The sequence below is a fragment of the Prinia subflava genome, chromosome 5, assembly GCF_021018805.1.
Source record: "Prinia subflava isolate CZ2003 ecotype Zambia chromosome 5, Cam_Psub_1.2, whole genome shotgun sequence".
In the NCBI taxonomy this organism is placed as follows: domain Eukaryota; kingdom Metazoa; phylum Chordata; class Aves; order Passeriformes; family Cisticolidae; genus Prinia; species Prinia subflava.
Window position 1 is genome coordinate 22,772,548 of NC_086251.1, and position 21,039 is coordinate 22,793,586.

Consider the following 21,039-nt stretch of genomic DNA (forward strand, 5'->3'; position numbering starts at 1 on the left):
ATTGCTTAACTACCAGGAAAGGTACAGTCTGGGAATCCTGGAGATTTCAAACCGGTCTAGGACAGGCTGATGGAAGACCATGAAATTTGTGCAGAAGAAGAGATGATAACAAATGTGAGGGTAATGTCTGAGGTCAGGAAGAAATGGTATGTCCTCTTGGCTCTGGTGCTTGTATAGTTAGCCTATGAAGGGAACTGATATGATCATTCAGGTTAATATGGAGGCCGTGTAAGGGGCTGGCAGCATCATGGTGTGCCCAATGTGTGATGTTAAAAACAAACTTAAAAAAAGTTTGCAAACCTCAGGAGTTTTTTTCTTTGTTTTTGTTTTTACTTTTGTTTTTACTTTGTTTTTTTCTATAAACTCTGTAGAAGATGAAAGGGTGTTCTTAGGACAGGGAGGAGAAGGAAGCAAAGCATACCCATGCCACTTTTCTTGCTGCACTTTTTCTTCTTCGCTTTTGTGTATTCACAGGTTTCAGTGAGCCAAACATGGCAAACTCATCACGGATCCAGAATGTCGTTCCGCGGCCTGGCTTCTCTGCCTTGCATCGGCTGAGAAGAAAGCGGAAAGGCCAGCGCATGAGGGACCCGCTCGATGATCTGCTGCTGAAGACTCTGACGTCTCAGCGGGCCATGGAGGAGCGCTTCCTGCAGATGGAAGAACGCCGCTATCAGCGCGATTTGGACGTGGAGGAGCGCCGGATGCAACTGGAGCAGCGCCGCTTTGAACTGGAGCGTGAACATGAGTTTCGCATGTTCAATGTCTTTGCTCAGATGCTCACCATCCTCAAGCAGAGCCACAGTGGCTCCTCCTCCTCTGTTGCCATGCCTCAGGGTTTGGACTTCAGCCAGGCGCTGTCTGAAATTGAGGGAATGGGAGGAAGAGGGAGCAACCTGCAGGAGATGAAGGTTCGGCCGCTTGCCAAGAGGAGGGTGGACATGCACAGCTTCTGTAACCCCAGCGGCTTCCAGAGAAGCCCCTACCTCTCTGCTCGTGGCAACTTTGCCAACATTTTTCAAGGCTCCACTGAGGAAGGGTACAAAGCCTATCACGCTGACAAGTATGATGAAGACAAGAACCCCAATGTGAGTAAGAACCTCTAAGTGTTTTCCTGGCTTCCTTGTTAGGAAAAAATAGTTTCTTAGAGGTTTGCTGACAGATGTGCTAAAACTGTGGAGTTTTTTTTGATCTTCCTAATACAAGGTGAGTCAAACTGTTTGTTTGAGGACAAGAAATTAAAAGTAGCTTTGAGGATCATCTAGATACCAAAGATGAATGCTGTGTTTTGCTCAGGTTTGCATGCTCTGATTTCTTTGTCAGGGTAGTAGTAGCAGTAGCAGACTTTGAAAGATACAAGAAATCTGTGGGGACAGAGCTCAAGTTCCTCCTTCCACCACATCACCTCTGTTGCCCACTGAGGACTGTCTCTGATTGTCTGATTATAGCTGATTATTGCAGATGATGGGTGTAGGAAGTAGAACTACTAAGTAGTAGCCTTTTTTTTATAATTACTGTTAATAACACTCAGCACTTCTTCTGCCCGTTTACATTCAGCTGCTCAGTTTTATGTAGCTCGTCATAGCCCTCTTGTGGCACAAAGGCTGTGCTAATAGTTCATGGCAAGTTATTACTGAGTAACAAAGATAGTACAAATAACAATTTATATGTGGATTACTTTTAATTAGATCTTTCATTCACATACTGAACTACTTGAAATTTTAAAAATATTTTATTATTAGCCTTGACTTTATTTGCCCTAGATTGTTAAACTAGAAACACACAGGGAAGTTTATGTTATAAGGTGTATTATAAGGTACAGGCTGCTGCTTCTACAAACTGTTGTCTATGTAGGAGGTAGTTTTTTTAAACAAATACCTAAAATTAGACTTGCACTTTAATAACATCAGAAGTGTACAGTTGTTTAGATTTTCTTTCACATTTAAAAAAATTTGTTTACCCAAACTCTTCCAATAATGAGAATGTACATGTAGATTTGAACTCTTCAGGATCTAATGCCATACTGTATATGGCCAAATCATAAACCTGGAACTGTAGGGTCATCTCTCCAGAGGGGAAAATTCAGTATTTTAACTACTTATGATGACTACATATTTATATGGTTTTTGAGCAAATCAGTAGAGCGGAATAGTAATTAATGGTAACAAATGCTTTTAAGATAAAGAAATATATCCAAAACCTTGTTTAAAACTGCTGTTGAAGGGTAAAACTTGTTTTTTTTCCAGAGTTGTTTTAGGGTTTCTTTTTTAGTTACATATAATAGTGAGTGAATTCAAGATTAAGTTAAACATGTTTGTAAAGAAGTTGGTCTGTAAAGCAGTATAAACTATTAGTACGTGTTCATTTACAGACAGTTAATTGACTAAGAAGCCAAGTGCTTGGGACATGTATGGAAACGTACACACATAGATGAATGTCATGAGTTATATATGGTGAAGTTCATCTGAACTGTCTTTTGACTATTCCTTAGTAAGCTTTTTGGAGGCAATTTAGTGAAGTGATAGCTAAGTGGTGTACTTACATGTTTTATGTGTCTATAAACAATATTGTTTCTTTTTCTAGGGTATAATAAATTTTGGCACCAGTGAGAACAAGCTCTGCTTTGACCTGATGTCCAAGCGGGTAAGTTCTATTCCAAAATAAAACACTCAATTTGCTGTGCAGTTCCTCTTCAAAGCTTGCACTTTCCTAGAGTTCCTGCTGTTACTCAGGCTTCTCTGGTAAAGTTTTTCATTGTGAATTTTAAATTTGTTGGAAGTCACTTTTGAATACAACTACTTGTACATTTATTTATTTCATTTTCCCAGGAGGATAGATGGGTGTTTTTCTCTTCCTCTTCATGATAGGTTTACCTCTGGGGACGTACTTATTTCAGAAAACTAGGTGAAAATAAGAAGAATTTTATTTTTCCCTGCTTACAGTAGATGATTTAATACAGATGTTTTGAAATACATTTTGAACTCTATTTAATTTTGAGTATCTTTACATCTGTCCATTATAAAGTCACACAACTTGGACAACTGGTTCTGAACTCACCTGAAGCGTGCAAATGTGGCAGCAGTGAAATCTCTCAAAATCAGACTGGATCAGCTGCTGCCTGCTGGCTTTGCACCAGGCAGAGGATTGGAACACATAGCAGAACTGAAAAAGTAGAAAAAGCCAAAAGGAGACAACAGAACTGTACTGTAGAGGAATGCTTCTAGATTTCCATTAAAATCACTGCCCAGGTGGCAGGCAGCCTTTGAGGTGGGCAGGTAGCACTTTTTCCTACTTGTGGTTGTGTGCAGGGAGGGAAGGTGGCACAGGGTTGGACAGTCAGTCTCTGCAGTTTGAAGTTCATGGTTGGTCCCATTCCACCACTTCCCACCCTCAAAATGTTCCCTGTTTTATTTCTGCCTGCTGCTCCACTGACTCGGGGGATGCTACCCCACCACTCTGCCTTCCAGCTAAAGGAACAGGTAAGGCAGAGCTGCTGCCTGCACGGAAAGGCGTCTTCCAGGCTGTGTAGGTGATGCCTTCCTTCCTTCACTGTCCTCTCCCCTTTAAACTAACACCACATCTGCAGTAAGCAGTGCAGAGGGAGACAGTAATCAGCTGCATTTTAATTAGCCCTTCTGTGAAAGAGAGTTGAGACTTTGTCAGGTGTCGTGTTCATGCTTGTGGCAACAAGCAGAGCAAAGCTGTTGTTGCCAGCTTCTCAGTCCTCACAGCCTTGAGTAACAGTATGGATTCACTGAGTGCAGCATCAGCTGGGATTGTAGGCAAATATTTTTTTGCTGTTTGGGATTTAAAATACCTACTGCTGCCACTGAATAATGTATCCAGTTTCTGTTTTCAACTTCTGACCCTTAAATTAGAGAATACTTAACACGTTACTTTTAGGGGTTCTCCTCTTATTAATTCATAGCCATTTTTGGCCAAGTCTGCTGGTATGTTTGGTGTGTCATTCTCCAGAGAAGTTTAATAGAGAGATGTAAGGAGGCACACTTCTTGGAGTTACATAGACTCCAAGAACATCTACAGCTGAATAAAGAAACTTTTATCCTATAATATCAGGTTGTAATTCTGCATGGGATAAGAATATTGTCTTTAAACTCCAGAGCTTGGCACCAGTTATTAAAGCACCTATGGAAAATGTTATGGTTTTGTTATCATGTGCAAAACTTTCACACTGCATGTGGAATTTCCCTCCTCCTTTGCAATTTCACCTACTTGTGTCACCCCCACTTTTTTAGTATTAACTCACAGATTTGGTTGCCATTAAATATTTGGAAGGGATATTGTACACAATACTTGTTTACTGCCATTTTGTTTATCTAAAATGTTCTCTCTGCCTGTATCAACACTGTGCTTTCCTTCACTGAACTGGATTATGTGAAACCCTGATACTTGTAACCTTGAAAATATTTAGGTAAAAGCAGGGTGCACACTTTATCTAATTATAAATGTTAAAAGGACCTCCACAGTTCAGGTCAATCTGTCTTTGAGATCAGAAGAAACTTCTCATAAAGAACTAAGTGCCTGCCCTGGGGAATAATTATTAGGATGATGATTTAATTTTTCTCCTGTCTTTTGAAACCTCCTGTTACACTTCAACACCAAAATGATCAGAAATATAAATCTGAAGGAGCTGCAGTAACTTTGAACTGAGACATAAATGAAAGCTGTAATTCATTAAAAAATTAATATATTGAAAGTTTATTAAAGAAAATACATATTTGACCCTGATTCAAATTCCTTTCTAACTCTTTTTGACAGTCTAGACCTGAGCTTTCACAACCAGGGCTTATTTTTCCAGCTAAAAGCTGTTGTCCTCAGAGCTTGGGCAAAACACTCTTGGGTTTGCTTCATTTGCTGAGAAAGCCTTTTGCAGGTACCTTGGTTATGGGCATCGTATGTTGCCTGTTCTGCATCCTTTTTGTAGACTTCTGTGCAGTGAAGTTTTGCCTGAAATAACTTAGCAGAAGCCCGTAGTTCATACAGCCTGAAGGTATCACAGATCAGTTTGCTGGTCCTCCTTGCTTCTCCGAGCTGCATTAGTTTTGATGGTCAGTAGCTTTCCCAATCCAGTTTTACAACTGTTGAAGTTGCACAAGTGTCTGTGCAGATGTGTGTCTGTACATGGATCCTGTCTATCTCCACATTTCCCTCATCAGTAACTGGGCTTTTAATGATTCTTCTCATTTCTCCAAGCTGACACAGGCTGATATGAATCTGATGGACCCTTCACTGCTTCAGTATCCTGACTGGAAAGGACATCTCTTGTAAGTCTTTTCTGGAACGCTGCTCTTTTTGACTACTTGTTTAATAAACAAATGGATGAATGGAAGAACAAACCTCTTCTGCTACATTCTCTAGTTAAAACTTTTCTAGGTCACTTAATCATCTTTTTCTTTGCAAAACTTCACATTAGCTGTCCTACCAGCTCATCCAGTTATGTGAGAGAAGGTGCAAGTTTTCTAAAGGAGAGTTTTAAAAGCACTTGTATACATTACCAAATTGGATAACTCCAAACAATTCTTTGGAACATAGTGAACACTTGGGGTTGTTAATCCTTCTCTTCTGTGCCAGATTAAAGCTCATCAGAAACGCATGCACCATTATAGGCATTATCTGCGACACCTCTACTAGGTGTAAAAATCATGTCTGTTCCATGGGCCAGAGCTATCCTGTTTTCTAGCTATTTTCACCAGACTTTACTGTCCCTGACTTGACTTTCCTAAGATGTGAACCTGGTTTGGAAGTCCAGCCTCTTGGAGAATATTTGAATCAGTATTTGCTTACGTGTATTTTTCAGTTTACGGGAAGAAGTGGCTCGATTTTTGACCTATTACTGCAAGGCCCCTGCACCTCTTAAAGCAGAGAATGTAGGTAACCCAGTGTCCATTGGTGTCTGTTCTAATGTATTGCCATTTGTTGAGAAAGAGTTTCAGATTCTGTTTTTTTAAACAAATGATTTGGTAAGAATGCAAGCTGTTACCATGTAAATGAGATTGATTCTTCATTTCAGTAGCTTGTCCGCCAAAACCTTTCAGGTCTACTGTATATTTGCATCATGTTTCACTTCTGTGTGCTAACTCCTTCTGCCTGTACTCTCAATAGGGCTTTATATTTTCATCTCCCTATTTAGCTCAGGGACCTACTATGCTTGTATCCCTCAGCCTTGACAAAGAGTGCCCACTGTTTCAGTTGAGCTTCATGTCATCGCATTCCTCTGTTATATCTCAAGACAAAGATTTGTAATTAAGCCAAGAGTTAGTTTTAGCCTGTAAAATTTGTGGCAGTGTTGCTAGAAAGACATCAAGACCTGAGTCTCTGCAGGACTTGCTGTCTTGTGAGAGATACAGCCTGGATGAAGGGACCTGTGGGGTCAGGAATTCCTGTCTCTGCTCAGTGCTGAAGGCAGCAGGAACTGGTGCAGCCATTGCTTTTCTGGCTGCAGTAATTCAACAGAAGCCCATACTTCATGTGAACTGAGGCTGCCACTGATCGGTTTGCTGATCACTGCCTCTTCAAGGTACCAGGTTCTTCCTGATACTTGGAATGAAGCTCATGGTACCTGCGGGCATTTGTCCTGTAGGAGCAGGAGTCAAACCTGCTTCTGTACGAGACAGTAGTTTCCACTTTTGCACAAATTTGGCAGGGGATGAGAACTGCTGTTACCATAAAGAAGTGATAACACATATTAACTGTTGAAAAGTATTTTGCTTTACTAGCATCTCAGAACTCCTTCCCAACTTTTTCCCTACTTTAAGCCTATTCTTTTTCTAAATTGCTTATTAGGATCAAAAATGGCACCAGCACAATGTATCTGTGAAAGAACAGGATTAAAGTTATTCTGGTAGAAGTGGGGTTTCACCAGGAAAATCCCAATGGAAAATTAGGGAGAAAGTTTATTTCTGTGATATTGCCAGGAATTATTATTTTAGAATGTTGACTTTCTATGTATGGATTTATCACTAGCTTCTCTCTTTCTTCTGTAGGTGATTGTTTTAAATGGTTGTGGCTCTTTATTTTCTGTATTAGCTACAGTCCTTTGTGATCCAGGGGGTAAGTGGATGGTTGAAATATAGTTTTGTTTTGGTTTGTTTTTTTTGTGCTGGTAAATATGTTGCTTTGTTAAAATACTGTTAGACAGAAGTGAAGTAGTGCAATTGCCTGCTGCAAAGTTCTTGTTTCCTGCAAAGTTGTGCTGTGAAAATTCTTCATTTCCATGCGTGCAGATGTGCACTCACACTTGGTGCCTGCCCTGTCTGCCTTCACTGTTTTTGTGGTGCCCTGTTTTAGTTTGCCAGACTAGATACTGCCTATACTCATCGTTACCTGGGCTCTTGTGGAAGATTAAACAATTAATGTAAAAATAAAGTGAAGAAAGAGGCAGTAGAATGACAATGTTTCCAGGGCACACAGCTGTAAAAACACTTTCATGTTTAGCTAAAGCACACTAGGAGAGAAGACTGTGACCTGTTGATAATGAACTTTGTTTTCTTGGTTGCAGAAGCTATTCTGATTGCTACTCCCTTTTACGGTGGTATTACCCAGAGTGTGTTCCTCTATGGTAATGTCAAACTGGTGTACGTCTATTTGGACAGTAAGGTAAGGTCTGAGAGAAGGGAGTAATAACTTCTGCAGTTAAACTGGAATGCTGAGCTTTGGGAACCCCTGCAAGCAGTTTTCAGAACAAGGGTATTCTACAGCCAGTGAACATTTACAGAGTTTATTGCTGGGAAAATGAGGACATAGTTTACAAAAAAGTCACTTGAGGCCATGAATCTGGATTCCAGTTTTGTCTTTTCTTGTATCTTACTCCCAATAAAAATCCTTGAAAGGAAAAAAAAAATTACCATTTTGAACCTTGGAGAGAGAAGTTATTTTGTGTCCTACTGAAGGTGGTCCCGGGGTGGAAGAGCAGATGGAGATCTTGCATTGCTTTAGTTATTCAAGGATAGCAAGAAAATCCTGGTTTTGGCAAAGAAAATACCTTTTCTTTTATTTTACTTATTGATTTACTTATCCTTTCTGTAGTATAAAAGGATAAGAAGATGATTGCTCGGTCATCATTGTTGGGGGTTTATTTTCTTTCAGGGAACATTTCTCAGTGGATTGGCTCAAGGCAGTCTCTACTGAAACAACTTTGCCTTTTTAATCTTTTTTATGTCTTTCAGATTACTGGAACAAGCACTCGGCCTTTTCAGCTTACAGTGGAAAAACTGGAAAAAGCCTTGCAGGATGCCCAGGCAGGGGTGAGTTTAGTTGAGCTTCACATAACCACCTAAATTTACAATATATTGGAAATGTCACATCCCAGAAGTGGCTTAAAGATCCAAGTATTTTCAAAACCTAGCACCCGACTTTCTGGTTGTCCTTGTAGACCATCTGAGATGATGGCTTGCAGACTCAGGGGCAGTTCTAGGGGGAATCCCTCAGTGTTGTGTCCATCCCGTTTTGGTCACATCAGAAAGGACAAACCAAACTATTCACAAAGCACTGGAACCCATTCATATCACCAAAAAAAATTTACTTGGGTGTGCACTTGGGATTACCCAGGATTTCTCCCTCAGAAAGGCCAGCTGAATTACCTGAAAACTGACTGCTCTACACAGCAGGGCAGATGAATACACTAAGAATGCTGAGAGTTTTTTGCAGGAGGGAACTCTAGAGGATAAAATGCAAGTGGATATCACTTTTCTGAAGAGTTAATCTGTAAGTTTGGCATTGTCCTAAATCCCATAGCTGCATCTTTGAATTGTTACCAGCTCTGACATCTCCAGCCAAGTGTGTTTTATATGAGTACACTTTACATCCACCTAACTCAAATTCTCATCTTTCTTGTCACATTCATGGGCAATCTTCAGTAATTTACTACTTCCCAGTTACTAATGCAGCTTAGAAAAAGTATTTCCATGCTGAGAGCATGTGAGACCATCTTTCTCATTAATTGGTTGACCAGATGGCAACCAATTACTTGGTGGTGGCAATTCTCTCTTTTCAAAATCATGGATTAATTCTATAACATTTTGCTCATTTCACTTTGCAAACTATTTAATTCTAAAAAAACCCCAAATCTTAATTTGTGGCTGAAAGTTTTCTCATGCAAATCTAACCTTTGAGGTGAAAAGTCATGGTGGAAGCTTCAGGGGAATCCTGTGTCACACTCAAGTGAGGGACTGCTCAAGTAGAGGAACTGAAAATTTATCCCATGATAGGCACTCTCTTAATACTGTGGTATTTGTATTCTGCAGGGTGTCACTGTAAGGGCCTTAATTCTTCTGAATCCCCAAAATCCCCTTGGGGACATCTACTCTGTGGCAGAACTACGGGATTACCTGGAATTTGCTAAAAGGTATGTCAGTTTAGAAGGCTGAGTCAGATAGAGCTTTCAGAATCTGATGGACTACTTGCTGGCCCTGAATTTATTTGTGAATATCTTTTAAGTCAGGCAAATAGTCTGTTCTTCACACACATTGGTGGATTTAAGAAAGGAGAGAGGAGGGCTGGGATCATGGACCATGCAGTCATCTGGAGTGGCAGAGCAACTTGCATCAAGGAATGCAAGTTTTATTTTTCAGTAATCCAAAGAAACACTATTGGCACTGTGCTTCCCTGATAGGAAGCTGAGTTCTTTTCCTCTCCGTTTCTCTGTATCTGTAAAGACAAAGAAGCAAATGAATATGAGTTCCCAATTTCATCATGGAGTATTGAGATTTAGATTCTTTGAGATGCTGAGTGGGTGGGTAGTAAATATAGGAATTAATTTTCACATTGGCAATGATAGAATCTTTTTCTTGTTACGTGGTTACAGTGGGTGACAGTTAAGCAGGTATACCTCAAGTCATTTCAATATACCCAAAATGAATCTAAGTTGAGAAAAATTGCTTTATTTCTGCAAAATTTGGTGTCTCCTCTTCTTTATATAAAGCAAGTATTTGCAAGCCTGAATTTATGTCTGTTAAAGCAGAAGCAGCCTTCTTTTGTAATCTCCATTTTGTCTTTTTGCAGACATGAATTGCATGTGATAGTAGATGAGATCTACATGCTGTCAGTTTTTGATGAATCAGCCACGTTTCACAGTGTCCTAGGCATGGACAGGTAAAAACAGCTCCTACTTCCCTGGCCATCTTCCAGTGACAATTCAACATGAGGCTTTGCTGAGAACTTGTGACTGGAAGTGAAGTCATGAGCTGGCAAATTCTGAATCCACATTACATTGATTTAGTTCCCTTTTATTTTATTTTTTATTTTTTTGTAATTTCTGAATGGCAAATGCATTTTGTCAAATACAATCTAGCAAGTAAAAAATGGTAGCTAGCTTTTTATTGTGTTACACTTCTCAATGTGTGCATCAGCACTTGGTTATGACAGTCTTCAAAACTGAAAACAGATTTTTCATTTGTGGAAGGTGATGCTTTCCTACCTACCTTTTCCCACGTTTCTGTTGATGCTTGTAAAGACTTTCTATTGCTGTTTACTTCCTAATTTTCCATAGACTAGTCCCACATTCCAGTAGTATTACAGACTGGATAACGGCTTTTATTAGGTATTGTTTTAATGAGATGAAAAACTTAAAAAATCTTTTTTAATATATGGTGTGGTGTTGATTTTTTTTCTTTTTTAAATTTCACCAGTGGCGCTAGATACTTTTTGTGCACAATTGCAAGGAAATAAAATAAACTCAGTAAAGTGTTAGCTCAGTGTTGCTGGGCTTAGATGTAAGAGCATTGCTTTTGATTCTTGACAAATACATTGACAGAAGCCTGATTTCTAGCATTAAATGTATGAACATCATATATTCAGGAAATCTGCATGTAAAATGTAGCATTTTTAAGCATCTGTGTCTTTCAAATATTTAAAAATTCTGTCTGAAACTACTTCTAGGGGGTTCCTAGCTCCTAAAGTTATGTTGCATTTGAGTTTTCCCTGCTTGACTGCTGTTCAGTGGTGCACTGTGTATTGTTGTGTAATGCTGCCTCTCTGTTTCTGCAATGCTGCACTGGTGATCCAAAAGCTTCAGCACCTATGACACTAACTGCCCATCTGCATCCTTCTACATACAGATTGCCTGATCCACAGCGGACTCACGTGATGTGGGGCATAACCAAGGTGAGTGCTGCTTGTTACCACGCTGTGCCTTTGTGGCTGGTAGGTTTTGGTCTGGGCTCCTCAGGTTCCTCATGCTGGCAAGATCAAGTTAGTAGTAATGGGATCCCGGTTGTTCAGTGTAATGAAGTAGCCTCTCTGTGTCTTCTGCAGGATTTTGCTGTTTCTGGGATTCGTTTTGGTACTTTATATACAGAGAACCAAGATGTTGTTAATGCAGTGGCTTCTTTGTGTTATTTCCATGGGGTTTGTGGACCTGTCCAGCACAAGGTTGCACAGCTGCTTAGAGACAGAGGTGAGTCAGTAGCTCCATGTACAATCCTCTGCCATTCTGTGTGTCTTGGTACCTGGGAGATCTCCTCTCCCCTTATGTTCGTTAGTGATCACTTTTTTTTTTTTGTACACATTTTTGTACACATCTTTGTACACATTAATTGACAGTCTTCCATTACCCTTATGTTGCCCATGCCATACAGGGCTGACAGCTCTGCAGAAAAGGACCATTTCTGCAGAGCTCCTTTTCAGCAGAGTTAGAGGAGCAGCTTGGAAGAAGCGTGGTAGCTATTTGTACAGAAATTGCCAGTGTTATCTAGGACCAGATGAGCAGAAACAAAGAATACAGGCTTGTCGGACAACGGAAATGGAAATGGCCTTCTAACTCTGCCCAGGGTGGAATGCTAACAGTCCATGATGACTAAGAACTATAAATGTAGGGAACCTTCCTCAGGAAGGTCAAGGAGATACTCTTCTGCACAGACATAAAACTGCAAAATACTTCTTGGCTATCTTTTTGTTATTTGAGGAAACAGAAAACAAAAGAAGGAGGTGAAGTGTGAAGCAGAAAAAGATACTGAGTGTTTTGGAAGCTTGAACAGATTTGAATACTTCCTCAGTTTGTGATTCTTTTCTTTATCTTCCTCTTCTGGTCAGACTGGATCAACCAAGTGTACCTGAGGACCAACCATGCCCGCCTAAAAGCTGCTCACACCTATGTGACAGACGAGCTGAAGACACTTGGGGTTCCTTTTCTCAACCGCAACGCAGGCTTCTTTGTCTGGATCGATTTCCGGAAGGTTGGTGGTCTTAGGAAGTGAGGCTTCTCCTGGGGTGCGGGCAGGCGTGTGGTGCAACTGCATCTAGAGGAAAGGTTAATATTGTGACAAGCATTTCATTTTAACAAATCTGTCGTCTGATGAGGAGAGGGAAGGACTGCCAGATGTTTCAATCTATTCTTTTCCTTTCGTCAATCTGTGAGCTTCCCTCCTTGCAGGAATCTTACTACTCTTGAGCCACTTCCCTCCCCATTTCTTCCTTTGTATCACAACTGCTGTACTTCAGAGGTAAAAGGTGTCTCCCTTGGCCTTTGCAGACCTCATGGGAATCACAAATTCATGAGGATCTCAGTGATGTAGTCTATATGGTACTAACCTCTGGCCCTTCTGATGACTCTCCTAGTACCTTAAGACAGGCACATTTGAGGAGGAGTTGCTGCTCTGGAAGCGCTTTCTGGATAATAAGGTCCTCCTGTCCTGTGGAAAAGCCTTTGAGTGCAGTGAACCTGGATGGTTCCGTATCATCTTTGCTGACAAAACCCACCGCCTGCAGTTAGGTGAGTAATGTTCTTTTTCCTCCCACCACAATTTCTGCAGCACTAATTCTAAACTTAGCCCATTATTTCCTCTTGTCTTCTCTGTTTTTTCTCCCTTTCTCCATTATCCTTTTCTGGATCTGATGGATTTGGAGATTTGGAGACACTTGTGGCTTGAACTAACCCACTAGTGTTTCTCCTCCTTTTACCACTGCAGGTATGCAACGGATACGCAAGGTTTTGGAAGAGCGTGAGCAGGAGATACTGGCTGAGGAGAAGGAGCAGCCTTGTCAATCAGATCAGGATGGCAAAGCAGACAGCACAGATGAAGTTATTTTTGTATCCCGCCACCAGGACCCTACCTGTGCCAGTAGCTCCAGCCTTGGTGACCTCATTGGTCTCCTGCAGCAACAGATGCGTTCATCTGACTGGCTACAGAAAAATACAGCCGAGCAGTTTGCCCAGGAAAAGCCAGAGATCTATGATGTGTTCAGCAAACTGGTGGGGAAGCAGTAGGGGTCAGTGTGCCTTCAGGGGCGTTCCTGAGCAGTGACTGACCCTGGGCCCCTAACAACTCAGCAGTGATTTCCAGTAAATAATATATTTTCTGTATAGCAAGAAAATTACTTTGTAGGCCCCCTCCTCTCCCCCCTGTTTGAGATGTCTAATTTGTACTATATAGGTGTGTTTCCTTGGATTGGGGTGAGGGTAGGGAATGAGGGGGTGTCTTGTTTGCGTGCTGCTCTCTGTTCTGAGGTATCAGTGTATTTTATATTTCATTTCTAATGAATATGCTTTTAACTCTCTTATAAGGTCCTGTGGTGTAATTTTTTATTCTTCTTCACACTTTCCAAAAAGAGACTTTAGCCTTTAAGTTATGTGAAGTTTCCCTTTTTTTAAATGATGACCAGATATAACTATTTTGGTGCCAGTTGTCTCAAAGAGGTGTTTTTGGGAGATAGAATCCAGTGTCAGCCCTAACTTAGCCCTAGTGAAGGGTGAATAAGCATGTGCATAGATTCATCTTTGTGACTGAGGCTCTTAGGACCATGGTCATCTAGAGTGAGTTCTATAAATCTTTTTGGTTTGAGTTGGTTTCCAGTCTGACCTCAGATCAGACAGTATCTACTGCCCTCAGTTGGTGAAATGCCTGGTTTTATTTCCATTCTTCTTTTTTATATTCATATAAATAAACTGCATCCATTGGCCTCTTGGCAGAATGTCCAGAAAAGAGCTACAAATGGAGAGGCAATAGAAAGTTGTTGTTCTTTTTGCATTTTTTCTATTCCTGGAAGTCCATCTCTTGTGGTTAGAAACAACATATGTTGGCAAAAGAGTGCAGAGAATGCTTCTGCCACCGTGCCAGGTGTACCTGCAGGTGACAGCTGCTTCTGTCACCTACCACAGGCATCCAAGGATACACCTTCAACCATTATCATGATAATTAATGCAATTTTTTTCATGTGTTTCTCAATTTGCAGGGTAATTTTTTTAACTAAGTTGTATTCTTCTGTCTCCTCCTTTTCTTTCCCAGTTTAAGAAACTGTTTTTTGTATGCTGGTGGTAGAGTATTTCAACTGGAAAGCTTCTTTCCCAGATACAGAGCTCTTTAACATCTGGTACTATTACCAGAAAAATTAGGTATCCTAAAGGAATTGGAGCTGGTTTTTCTGCATACATATTATTCAGGAGTTGAAGAAATTGCCCATGAAAACTATATAAAAGTGCACCTTTCCCCTCCTCATAGATTTTGGCAGATGGGCATGAGTGACAAAAGCACATCTGCATCTTAAACCAAATTACCGAAGTATAGGCAACAAATAATTGATGCAACCACAGTTTGCTGTGTAGTGATGGTGGAGAGCTGCTTGGACAGGGACAAAAAAAGTCTGAGCAGTGGCTGAAGAGACGCTGGTGCTGCTTGTGACTGCTGTGAGCAGTGACCTGTTCCTCCTTCCGTGATGAGGCAAGGTTGGTGAGGTGAGTGGTAAGATCACTATAAGGGATAGTTATAAACATAGTATTTGTTAATTAGTTTGGCATTTGTTCATGGACAATATTTTAAAGTCCACAAAGAAAGCTATAGCAGAGGACAGGTCTCTTTAATGGCATGGGAGGTGAAATGTACAGCCAAATTACCAATGGACTTCCTGATTTTCCCCTTCTTGTTTATGTACCCCAAAGAGGACCTGAGCAACAAAATTTTAGGGAGCAAGTTCTTTGAAATCAGGAACCAGGTAAGACATTAATTAAAGTGATATTTTAGGGGATCCCTATAACAAATTCAACCCATTAATTACTCCTAATTTTCCTTTGTTGGTCTAATTATTCTTACAGTTGGAGTGTATATATATACAATAACAGTATAGTATATACAACAATTAATATAGTATTTTTCACCCATATAAATTTACTGCTCAGAAAGCAGGTTTATTGTACTGTCTCTGTGGATTCAGCTAGTAAAGCACACCTCTGGAGGAAAGAGGGTGTAATGTGCTTTCAGAATCCTCACAGCTAATATAGTATGGCTCACATTTACATCTGAGGTTGTTGTAACTCAACAGAACACACACACTCACTTTGTTGCATGGAGTATTTTCTCTCATTTTTTCAAGTTTAACACCTGCCTGAGGACCTTGCCACTGAGGATTGTTAGCTTGGTCACAGAAAATAAAAACTTAGCTGGAAATGAGGCAAGAGAGAAACGTGATCATGAGTTTGCTGTTGGAAAAAACAATGGGGTTTTTTGACTGTATAAACTCCATACATTTTGTAAATGGCCTTAACTGGTTTACAAGAAGTAGTAAATGTGTAGAAAGTCCTATACATATGTATATAGGAGCTAAATCAATTCCTATTCCTCAGGGCTCTAAGAATACCCCTGAGAGGAAAAACAGAGGTTCTGCCTGTACACATTGTTTGTTCTTTGTGCTACCTTCATGTTAGATGTTTTCTCTGCTTGATGTATCTCATAGTTCTCATTAATGGCCTTTTCTTTTTCTGTGTGGCAAATCTCTACAGACAAAAATGTAGAGAAAAGATTAATGACTCTCCCATGATGTCCCTGCCCTCACATTTCTTTTGACTTGTTTGTCAAACAATAGGCAAACAGAACAGCACCTCAAATGAAGCCAGTCAGATCTATGTTTTTAAAACTGCTGCATTTCATCTAAAATAAGAAATGCCATTAAAATAAGTATAACACTGTGCCTTCGTTGCTTGTACTCATTGTAATCATACAAGATGATAAAATCTACTTTCTCTACAATTTTTGTGTTCCAGTTATCATTCATTTGAGCACAGAAAGGATCCTAGATGGTTTCATGGTCCTTACCATGTTCCAGTCACTCTCTCCTCCTCCTTCTCTGACCCCCTCCTCCACCCACTCCATCATTCTGTCTCTCTTCTCTGGAGAAATATTCAGCACTTTTAGGGTAGAGGTGTGACTTTCCAGTGCAGCACTGCTCTCAGTCATAGAAACTTGCATAGCATACATTTCAGGCAGGCACTGGACATGTTCATGTTTGTGGGAAGGAAAAATCTGTAGATCTCCAAATTATTAACTTTTGTTACATTGCAGTTAAGCAGACAACACAAGTGAGGCTCATTCAAGATAAGTATGAAGAATCATGCTTACTTAAAGTAAGAATCTGTGAAGATGAGTTTTCCCTTACAGAAGTTTAGTAGGTCCTCAGCAAAATATCTGTAAAGGAAAATATTCACTGATAACTTAAGAATTTTCCACCTTAAATGAAGAAGGGCAGTTGCTCTAATGTACTGTGTGATAGACTTTATTTAAAAAAAATAAATGTTAATCCTTTAATTGTTGTATTTCTCCCTTGGAACTTCCCATAGGTTGCACAGTTGGGCTGACTGCTGTGTGTTTCCCCCATCTCCATAATGAAAGGTTATGTTTCTTGAAACCTGCCTTGGGGTCAAATTATCATTTGTATCGACAATTTCTCTGCAGTCCTCCTCCAGTTACTTGGTTACAGAATCCCTCTGTTGTTCTTATCCTGCTGGCAGAGTGGTGGTTTCATTTCATCAGAGAGATAGTGGCACACAGAGGTTCTATGATAAAAAACCTCTCATGAGGAAGCTATGTGAATCACACCCCTGAAAAATTCTGCATCTGAAGTATCAGGCATACAAAACTGCTTTTGCACTTTTAATTACATATGCAACTATTTTTGTAAGATTGGCTGACCTAACAAGAGGTTGTTTTGGTTATTTCTGAAGCAATTCAGACCACATTATGAGGAATGGGGCAAGGTAACCTACAAGGATTATATACAAAAGGATATGTGTTCTATCTGAGAAAATCAGAGTGGCAAGATAGACGGATTTTCCATTCCAATTAATGCTTTATTTATTACTGACTTACATAAAACACTGTCAACTGACTGATGACAAGATCCTAAATTATCTGCAGCCAACAAATGTACTAAAGAGTCTGAGGAGGTTATAAATACTCTACTTTTTGTCCTCAGTTTGCCGGGATTGGTTATTTTTAGCAAATAGCCAGTCGACCTTATCAAAATGAAGAATCAAAAATAGTCTGGAAAAACACTGCAAGGAAAGGCTATTTTTAGCTCTCCATCTATTCCCTGCTGCTATCCAGCAAGGTCTGATGGCACAGCTCATGCACGACTGCTTAGTTATTCTAGGCGAATGCTTGTTATGACCTGTCCTTTCCCTGGATGCCTCCCTGCAGAAGGCATTCAATTGATTAAAGATTAATGCCTCTGCAGGCTGTGACAGCTGAAAGCTTTAGGGAGGGGGGAACACACGCTGACAGATTGTTTCTATCTGCATCTTTCTGCCAGATTAATAGTTTCTTTGAAGGGAACTCTTGCCTAACTGAATTTTCTTGTGTCTCATATCCCTCAGTGGGAGCTATTGCAGCACCCCTTCTAAGTATATTTGCACTTCTTTTTCCTTTCAGTTCAGGAAAGCAGTAGAGGAATAGTTACAGACATAGTTAAAACACTGTTTTAACCACTGCCATCCATCACAAACCAGTAGCACTGGAAATGTACGATGGACGAGATCAAGAGAGAAAACCATGCAATTGGCTGCTAGATATTTTATGATCAGACTAGTTAAAAACTTCACTGATATAACTGAGGGTACCATTTGCTTGTAAGACTTAAACCAGGACAGTGAGCCAAAGCAAGGACCTGGCTGCTAAAATATCCTTCTTTCTCTTATAATAGAAACTCTTTAATTTAGTTCAGTACCTTATATATTGGCAGTAGCCAATAACAAAATTTTCAGAAGACTAAACTGAGGTATGAGTTTTTAGTTATGCTATGCCATAGGTGGAACATAACGTCAAAAAGCCCTCAAATCATTAGATTTCCTCTTCATATTTGCCCTTTAAAATTACCTCCTTTTTTATAAAGGTGTTTTCAGAATGTTCTTCTTCCATCACGGATAGCACAAAGTGCACCATAATCTCACATGCAGCTTCTTTACATGGGGAGACACAGTAGCTAGCAAAAGGTTTTCTCCTCTGTACACTGATCATCTCAGCAGAAAATGCAGGATTCTGTATGCAGGCAACGGTAAAGCCCTTAAAAACAAATTCCAAATTTCTCTCAAAGAGCCGCATAAGGCAAGACATAAAAGGGCATAGGAAAGAGAAGTGAAATATCTGATTTCTCCTGAGCATTTATAAAAATTGATAGCTGGTTCTCCAGATGCTGATGAATATTTTCACAAGCTATAAATGGCAACCCGGAGTCTAAAAATAGATGCTGTGCCGCAGACTTGTCTGGCTTAGCTACATCACTAGAATATAAACAGGCTCCCTGGTGTGGTTTCAGGGAAATCTCTATCGAGACAGACTACATCCTCCATTTTTTTTGCTATATTTTGAAATAAAATAGCTGATGCCTCTTTCATTTGTTTAATATTACCTTTTAATAAAATTGCACTGTTTTTTAAGTTTTCCTACAGGGCTAAAAGGATCACCAAGTCTCCGTGAATATTTCAGCTACAGTTGATTCGGTGCACCCTCTTCTCGCTGGTGGAGCAGGGAGGCAGAGGCAGCGGCTGCGGGCACTGCTTGGGCTGGCGCAGGCTGCTCTCGGTGACCCCCAGCCCTCCCCGCCGCTGCACGTGGAGCAGGCAGTGTCCCTGTCACGCCACAGGGCTGGGAACCCTGTCCTTGGCTCGGGCACATCAGGCACTGCTCGTGCTGGTGAATCCCGCATCTGCGGAGATCCAGTGCGCATCCCAGCAGCCCCAACACGTGAATGGGGCACCGTTCAATTCACAAAATCAGACACGGTCCAACCATCCTCCTGAAGGAGGGTTCCTGCCTCTGATTTATGAATGGGGCAGCTTGCCGCAGTTGGAAGCTGATGGGTTACGCCCAGAAACATTAGGAGCACTAACAAGCCCCGTCGCTTGTGTTTGGCAGGAGGAACAAGCCAGTACCTGAGCAAAAAAGCCAGTATCGGCACTCAGAAAAATGCTTTAAGATCTGTGAGTGCTGTCTGTTGTTGGGTTGAATGTTACAGACAAGATGAAGAAGGTAGCAGTGAGTCTGAGGAGAATGCTGCATCACCTGCAATGCCACGTGTGTGGGGAGAAGTTGAAAGAAAGAAGAGAAAGCACTGCAGTGACAGCGTTTTGCCTTTCTTGTGGGAGTACCGAGCTGTCTCTGTGCGTGCATGAGGATGGCTTTGCAGAAAGCAGTTTTCCCAAGGGCAGGTGAAGTGAAAGAGAACTAATCCATTGCTGACAGTCAAGGCTGTTTAAGGACACTGCACTCAGTGTGACAGAGAGATTCAGTTTAGAGGCTTAGAGCAGGGATAGGTGCAAGCCCCCATCCTTCCACAAACACACATTATATGGGATGGTGCACCATCACGTCACCATGGTACATAAGATACAGATCTATAAAAATGGCTACAAGAAAAATTGAAAAGGGGAAAAATACATTTCCGGCCACCAAAAGCTGACACTGTTGTGAGACACACACTGTAAGAGCCTTTTAAACCACCAAGGATTACAAGATAAAATCAGAACTGGCCTGCATTGTATCCCAGGGGGCAGAGAGACTGGAAATGCTTCTGGCTCAGAGATCAGATGGCTGAAGAGGCTGCAGGAGAAAAGGCTGAAAGGAGAACTTTTGTGGCAGGACATAATTGTTGAAAATTTTATTGGTTTAACTGTAACAGTTGAAACAGTTACAGGGCTAAAACCTGAAAATTGTTTACAGGTGAGAAATACAAAGTCAGCCCTGTTTCTACCTTGGTGGCACTGAAGGTAGTCAGAGTCTGTTGTTTCAGCGCAGAGAGCAGAGAAAGAACACGGTGTCATGTGCAGGGACACCACACTGCTGCTGCTGGAATTCCTCCATTGTACCATTGCCCTGTGCATTGTTCAGCTGCAGCATTTTGGGATTGTTCAGCAGGAGAAGAGAATGCTCTGGTGGAAACTTAGAGCAGCCTGAAGGGAACCTAAAAGAAAGCTGGAGAGGGATTTTTTACACAGGCAAGTAGTGATAGGGTAAGGGGGAATGGCTTTAAACTGAAAGAGGCTTTAGATTAGATATTCGGAAGAAATCCTTCACTATGAGGGTGGTGAGGCACAGTTGGCCCAGAGAAGTTGGGAATGCACCATCCCTGGAAGTGTTCAAGGCCAGGTTGGAGGGGCTTCGAGCAAACTGGTCTGGTGGAATGTGCCCCTGCCTATAGAACTGAGATTGGAAGTAGATAATCTTTAAGATGGTCTCTTTCAACTCAAACCATTCTATGACCTTACCTACTTGAGTGGTTTTTGTTTGGTTTGATTTTGCTGTTGTTTTCCTTTTGCCTTTTTTTTTTTTTTTTTTTTTTTTTTTTTTTGTGGGGGTGTTTTTATTTGTTTATTTGTTTGTTGGTTTGGGGTTTTATTTGGCCTACGGACCAAGTCAGCTGCCATTTTTGGGAATGAAAACAGTATCTCTAATTCCCACACAGCTGGAGTTTTGTGCAACAAATTCGTCCTTCTCTATCTTCTTTTAGAAGAAGATACTTCCAGTTACTTTTGTGAAGGGTTTGGGGAAGGTGTAGATTTGGGATATCTCCTTACTGAAACAGTGTGATCCAGCAGCAAGTGACAGATGACCCAAAGGTCCTTGTTCAATGAGACAGCCCAACACAGGTTTGGAAAGGCACGCAGGACTGGAGGAAAGCGAGCCAAGAACGCGAATGTGTTGGAGACCAGGCTGGCGGCGGCTCATCGGTCCCGATTTTGCCCCCGCAGATGAACGCCCGCGGAAGGAGCTCCCCCCAACGGGGCGGCCCCGCCGCACGCCCGCCCTCCGGCCGCGGGGGGGC

At 41.1% G+C, this 21,039-nt stretch overlaps 1 protein-coding gene across 6 annotated transcripts in view; it reads left to right on the plus strand.

The window, feature by feature from the left end:
* Positions 1-16,504, plus strand: part of ACCS (1-aminocyclopropane-1-carboxylate synthase homolog (inactive)) — a 76,323-nt gene extending 59,819 nt beyond the window's left edge. For 5 of the 6 annotated variants that reach the window (XM_063398350.1, XM_063398353.1, XM_063398351.1 and 2 more), the window contains 14 exons: positions 475-1,088; positions 2,584-2,643; positions 5,215-5,285; positions 5,819-5,888; positions 7,005-7,071; positions 7,520-7,617; positions 8,187-8,264; positions 9,264-9,364; positions 10,021-10,110; positions 11,076-11,121; positions 11,272-11,413; positions 12,049-12,191; positions 12,574-12,727; positions 12,924-16,504. In XM_063398350.1, the coding sequence (XP_063254420.1) occupies positions 492-1,088; positions 2,584-2,643; positions 5,215-5,285; positions 5,819-5,888; positions 7,005-7,071; positions 7,520-7,617; positions 8,187-8,264; positions 9,264-9,364; positions 10,021-10,110; positions 11,076-11,121; positions 11,272-11,413; positions 12,049-12,191; positions 12,574-12,727; positions 12,924-13,222 (2,016 nt within the window). In that variant the 5' untranslated portion in view covers positions 475-491 and the 3' untranslated portion in view covers positions 13,223-16,504. The remainder of the gene's footprint in view (positions 1-474; positions 1,089-2,583; positions 2,644-5,214; positions 5,286-5,818; positions 5,889-7,004; positions 7,072-7,519; positions 7,618-8,186; positions 8,265-9,263; positions 9,365-10,020; positions 10,111-11,075; positions 11,122-11,271; positions 11,414-12,048; positions 12,192-12,573; positions 12,728-12,923) is intronic. The other variant, XM_063398349.1, reaches the window with a different exon arrangement.
* The last annotated feature ends 4,535 nt before the right edge of the window (positions 16,505-21,039 follow it).